Genomic DNA, 7246 nt, shown 5'->3' on the forward strand with positions numbered 1-7246 from the left:
AAAAAAAGTAAAGAACGTCAACATTTTAGTTAACCTCGTCGTGTAACATATATTTAATTTAAATTGTAATTTGTATGAAAGGGTTTTAAATGAATAAATAAATAAATAAATAAATAAATATATATATATATATATATATATATATATGTGTGTGTCATTTAAAAATACAAATTGTTCTGTTAATTTTTGTAAAATAATTAACATTTTTTCTTTTCTTTTTTTATAAAAAAATATATATATATAGGGTTTATTTTTCTTTACCGATTGGACGTATATTTTAAAAGAATAGGTATATATGTGCATTTTTTTTTTTTTTTTTAAAAAGAAATAAAATTATAGATAATAAAGAAAATATATCTACATATAAATATAAATATATATATATATTTATTTATTTATTTATTTATATTTTATTTTTTAAAATTTGAACATGAATAAAGGGACGATTGTAAAACTACATTCCCTAAATTTAGACAGGAATATAAATAAGAATGTCGCTTTTAATAGAAAAGGAATAAATAATTATGAATCAGATTTATCTATATCATCATATAAAACATTTAAAAATTCAAGTGATAATAATGATATACCTTTGTATAGAACATGTACTAACGATTCTGATCATTCAATAAAAAATAAAGATATTTATGGTTATAAAAAAGTAGTATCTTTGAATGAATATATATTTAAATTTAAAAAACTGACAAATGAAAAAAATAAAAATACATTAGACAAATGTAATATTTTTAGAAGATTTAATACTAACCAAAATAATCTTATAAACATTTCAGATTCATGTAGTGAATCCAATTTGAGTTCTGAAGGTAATGTGTCCATGGGTGTAGCAACAAATATGATGAAAAAAAAGAAAATACGTCAAAATATAAATGAGGGTATGGAAGATATATTTTGTCTTTATGATAAAGGAAAACATTTTAATTATAATAATTATGATACTATAAAAGATATTACGAAATATAAAAGTCATATACAAATGGAAGATAAACCTTTATCTTGTTATTTAAATTCGTCATTTAAATTAATGTCTGATAATTTGAATTGTGACGAAAAAGATAACACAAAAAAAACATCCTTTCAAATTGTTAATGATGTTATATGGGAAAAAAGAGGTACATATATAAATAATAATATAATAATAAAATAATAAAACAATAAAATAATAAAATAATAAAACAATAAAAACTTTTATTATTTATTTTTTTTTTTATATGTTATGATTATTATGTAATTGTATTCACATTTTCATCATATCAGATGAATATATAATAAATTCATTCTTCTTTTTTCCTTTTTTTTTTTTTTTTTATTATTTATTTTATTTTATTTTATTTTTTCTTGTATAGGACTTATTACATGTTCAAATGGATATATATTAGATAGGGATGTTATAAAAAATAGTGAAGAAAAAAAAAGTTTGAAAAAAAAGGTGAAAAAGTATTTCAAACATAAAAAGAGTTTTCTGCAGAGTGTGAAAAAAAAGAGGATAAAGAAATATAAGACCGTTTTGTATAATTCAATACATAATGAGAATAAGATATTTGTGAGGAATCCAAGATTAAGTATTCGAGATATAAATTTATATAATATAAAACATGGGAAAAAAAAAAATAAAAGAATTTTTGTTTTTTTAAATGGTATTAATAACATATATCATTCATTTAGAAGAAAAAATCAGAATTATATTTGTAATAATAAAAATAAAACATGTATTATTATGAAATATAATATAAGAAATGATTTTATAAATTCCTATGAAAAACATTTGAATAAAAAAATTGATAATAATATATTCTTCGAAATTGAACAAAACAACATAAAGCACGATATAGATGATAATATAAAGAAACCAAATGTCGAATATATAAAGGATGAACTTAATAATAAAGAATCGATTTCATTTTATGAATTACATAAAAATAAAAATATAATTATAGGAAAAAGAAATATAATATTTCCTTCTTGTTATATGAAATGTGATAAGGCCAAAATAGTTATAGGGGAAAATAATTTATTTGAAGATTTAGTTACTATAATAAATAATACGAGTACAGATATGTATATAGGTAGTTATAATATATTTAGGTCTGGTACATATATATATAATTCGATGAAAATAGGGGACAGAAATTGTTTTGATTACAAATGTAGGTTGATACGTAAAATATTACATATATATATATATATATATATATATATTTATATATTTATATATTTATGTGTTTTATTTTATTTTATTATTATTTTTTTCATTATGCTTAGGCAATATAATTAAAAGCAATATTGGATCACATACATTTATTGGTATAAATATGATGATAGACAAAAAATGGAGATTACGAAATGATCATAAAATTGTTGATAATGTAGTGATATATTTGAATTCACAAATTATTCAAGTAAATAAAAAAAATAAATCCAACATAAGAACATATATGTATATATATTTTTAAGTGTCTATAATTTTGTATGTATTTATTTTTAAGTGTCTATATTTTTGTATGTATTTATTTTTAGGAAAATATGAGAGAAATAATATCACGATATAATCAAATAAAATGAATAAAAAAAAGGAAAAATAATTTATGATTAATCATTTGTAAAAAGGTAAACATAAATACATACATATATATAATATATATATTCATATATTTATTACCGAATTCATTTTTCATAAATATATGTACATATATTTTATATAACCTCTTTTTTTTTTATTTGTACTTATTTTTTTCAAAAAATCATATAGATATACTTTCTACATTTTCATTTTGTTTTTCTGAATGTGACACTGCAAGTACTATTTGATTGAATAATTTTCTTTTTTCCTTTTTAAAGAAAAAATTTATAATAATTTTTTTTTGTTTTTTTGTTTTTTTGTTTTTTTGTTTTTTTGTTTTTTTGTTTTTTTGTTTTTTTGTTTTTTTGTTTTTTTGTTTTTTTGTTTTTTTGTTTTTTGGTAAATGAATAAATAAATAAATAAATATATATATATGTATTTGTCAAAATGTCAAAAATAATATATGTAAATATAACAACAAAAAATAAGAAAAAAAAAAAAAAAAATATATATATATAGCTATATATATATATATATATATATATATATATATATATATATATAACATACCATTTTATGCTTTGTCTAAGATAAATATTATTATAACATGTTCATACCCTTTACAATTCTATTATATAACAATATTTACGAAATAAGTATATTATCGGGAAGTCTTTCAATTTTATATTTAAAATTTTTCGCATATAAAATAGGAACTCCCGGTATTTTTCTTAATCTTATTTTAAGATCTCTATCGTTAGTGGCAATAATATAACAACGACTTTCTGTAACTCTATTAACTATACAATCATCAGCATAAGTACCTTTATGATTACAAGTTAATCTTTTAAAACGAGGATCCTTTATTAATTTTAATCCTAGAGAATATCTTTGTCCTAACTTTTCCATTTCTCCTATTACACAATCTGTTACAAAAATATTACATTTGGCTAGTAAAACCTCTGAACATCCTTTTATTATGTCAATTTTATATTGTATACTGGAATTTATAAAATTGGTATCCAGGATTATATTATATGGTGGACACAAATTTTCATTATAATTAAAAAATAAGTTACTATCTATTACTTCTATTTGTTTCAACTTCTCACTCTCTTTTTTTTTTTTTTTTTTCTCTTCTTCTGCTTGTTTTATTTTATTATTCTGTATAATCCTTTTATCGTTTGGATTTATAACTCGTTTTAGTTTTACGATTTTCTGGGTTTTCTTAAACTTACCCTACAAACATAAAATAAAATAAATAAAAAGTAAAACATAAAAGATAATAAAAAAATCATATAAATATAATAAAACATCAAATATATAATATACAATTTATTTATTTATTTATTTATTTATTTTTTCCCCCCTTATTATAAAAGAATTACAATTATTTAATACATACATGAATATATTATTATATATATTATATATATATATGTTTCCTTTTTCTTTAATATTTTATTACATAAATAAATACATAATATAAAATTGTATTGTTTTTTTTTTTTACCATTTCGTCATTTTGTTTTTAATTCTACAATTTAGTTATATTTCAATGTTGCTTTGATATTACGGAAACAAATAAATATTAAATTTAAAAAGAAAAAGAATAAATATAAAATTTGATATGATATAAATGTTAATATAAAATAATTATATGATATAATATAATATATATATATATATATTGAAATATTACAAAATAAAAAAGAAAAAAAAAAAAAAAAAAAAAAGTCTTCAAATTTGTACATATATATATATATATATATATATATATTATATTTTTATTTATCTTTTATTTTCTATGTGAAATATATTATATATTTAAGTACGTAATAATAATATGACACATATATATATATATATATATATATATATAATATGTATGTATAATATTTATTTTAAAACATTTTCGCCACAGCAAATATATATTTTTTAATTTTTATTAAGAGGCAAAAATTAAATTATTTTATTAAAAAAAATTTTCATTTTCGTTTTTCATTTTTCATTTTCATTTGTCATTTTCATTTGTCATTTTCATTTGTCATTTTCATTTTTCATTTTCATTTTTCATTTTTTATGTTAAAATATGACAAAATATATTTTTTAAAAATATAAAGTCAAACACATATAAAGAAGAGAAAAAAAAAAATAAAAAGGAAGATATAATAATAGTTCATTTTCCAAAGGACAAGATAAAATAAATAATATATATATAAATAAATATATATTTTATTATTTTTCTATGTATATATTTTTTATATAGAAAAAGAAAAAAATAAATGAATATATATATATATATATACTAAGGTTTCGTAAGCCTTAATTATTTATATCAACCTTATTATTTCAATATATAATTATAGAAAAAAATTAAAATAAGAACAATACATTAATATATATATATATATATATATATATATATATATAATGAAGACTATCTTTTTATTTCAGAGAAATTTATTTAACCTATATAATATGTGTATAAATAAGCTAAAGGAACACTTCCATTATTTTTAATCTTAAAAATTAATATATCTTTTGCACAAAAAAAAACATATATATATATATATATATATAGAACCCCATTTTATGTATTGTAGAAATTACCATATGTGTATAATCAATAATATTATCTTTCTTTAAAACATATTTTATAATATCATACATACTTAAAAAAGCATTAGAAAATGATTCTGGAAAAATAAAAATATTAATCTACATATTCTGTGTCTTTTCTCTATATTATAACACAAGAAAAATATAGATAATGAATCTCTTATATACAACTTGAAATAACGACCTTATTATAAATATAAACATATATAAAATATATAAATATATAAATATTTATATGATATTATTATTTTATTTTTTTAGATTATATCAATGTAATACCAAATAAATACATTATAAATAAAAAAAAAATATATAGATATATATGTATATATATATATATATATATATATATATATATATATAACATTAAAAAAAAAAAAAAAAAGGACAAAAAGAAAAAAAACATTTATTATTAAATGAATTATTTAATTCTATATATTCTAATTTTTAATTACATTTTTTTTTGATATTTATTAATTTTATTTCATTTTCTCAACATGCTATATTTTTAATGATAAAGAAAAGTTATATTTGATATGTTGTATATATATTTATATTATTTTATTTTATTTTTTTTATTTTATTTTTATTTTTTTTTTATTTTTATTTTTTTTCTGTATCTGTATAATATATATATATAATTCTTATATTTACCTACTATATTTTTTTTTTTTTTCATTTTCTCATTATATTATTATTTACATGTTGTTTCTTTTATATAATATTTATATTTATCCATATGGTTAGTCACAAGATATATGATGATAATATTATAATATATTATTATATATATATATCATATTTTTAAATACTTTTAAAAAATTATAAAGGTTATATATATATTATAAATGTATTATTTATTATGTATAAATATAAATATATTTCATACACTACAAATTAAATACATACATATATTAATATATATATATTATATATAATATATTAGGCGTTTCCTACTTCTTATTCTTTTTTTCATAAAATACATTTAATTTTTTATATTTATAAATATATATTATTACAACAGATAAATTGATTATAAAAAATAAAAAAAAAATTATTTCTTTTATTTATTACAACATTATTATTTATTAAATATATATATATATAATATAATATATATATATATATATAATATATATATATATTATAATAATACCATACAAATCCAATATAGGTAAAAAATAAATAATTTATTTTATTTTTAAAAAAACATATTTTTTTCTTTTAAATAAAAAAAAAATAACCTTTCCCTCAATTTTATAAAGAAGAAGATTTTTTTTTTTTATATTATATATATATATATATATAATATATATATTTATATCATGCATATTTTTTTATTCATCATCAAAATTAAAAATAAAAAATATCTAAAAAATAATGTGAATTTATTCTATTAATATAATATTATATATTATACATATATTATTTATATATAAAATATATTGTATGATATTTATATATATATTATTTGTTATGTATTAAATATTTTCTTTCTTTCTTTTTTTTTTTTTTTTTTTTTTTTTTATTTATTTAAAAAAAAATATATATATATATATATAATATTTTATATATATTATTTTATTTTATTCAAAAAATAAAAAAAAGAAATATTTTATTTTTATAATTACAAAAAATAATATAATTTTTATATTTATTATATATATATTATTAATATATATATATATATATAATAAATACATTTTTTTTAAAATTTAAAATAAAATAATTAAAATATTTATATATATATATATATATATATATATTATATATATAGATATAATTATTTTATCATATATTATTATTTTCTTATTTTCATTCATTTTATATATATATAATATTATTTAAATATTATATATATTTATAAGTATAAAAAGAAAAAAGAGGATATATTAATATATTATATATGTATATTTTTTTTTTTCTTGCCTAATCGATTTTCATACATTTTTCAAATATAATACAAAAATATTAAATAATAGATATGCATATATATATATGTATGTATATAAAGAAAGGGAATATATAAATGTATAATTATATGTA

General features: G+C 15.1%; 2 protein-coding genes across 2 annotated transcripts; one reads left to right on the forward strand and one right to left on the reverse strand.

Annotated features, from left to right (window-relative positions):
* Positions 1–430: 430 nt before the first annotated feature.
* On the forward strand, positions 431–2580 carry PF3D7_0818300 (dynactin subunit 6, putative; the record flags this gene model as incomplete). Its single annotated transcript, XM_024473166.1, has 4 exons — positions 431–1130; positions 1365–2165; positions 2281–2417; positions 2536–2580. 4 exons carry the CDS (start codon positions 431–433, stop codon positions 2578–2580), a joined length of 1683 nt encoding a protein of 560 aa, XP_024328896.1.
* Positions 2581–3223: 643 nt separating this feature from the next.
* On the reverse strand, positions 3224–4094 carry PF3D7_0818400 (rRNA-processing protein FCF1, putative; the record flags this gene model as incomplete). The annotated part of the gene is made up of 2 exons (XM_002808811.1): positions 3224–3817; positions 4092–4094. The coding sequence occupies 2 exons, from the start codon at positions 4092–4094 to the stop codon at positions 3224–3226; spliced, it is 597 nt and encodes a 198-aa protein (XP_002808857.1).
* Positions 4095–7246: the final 3152 nt, after the last annotated feature.

Source organism: Plasmodium falciparum, assembly GCF_000002765.6.
Source record: "Plasmodium falciparum 3D7 genome assembly, chromosome: 8".
Taxonomy (NCBI): Eukaryota; Apicomplexa; class Aconoidasida; order Haemosporida; family Plasmodiidae; genus Plasmodium; species Plasmodium falciparum.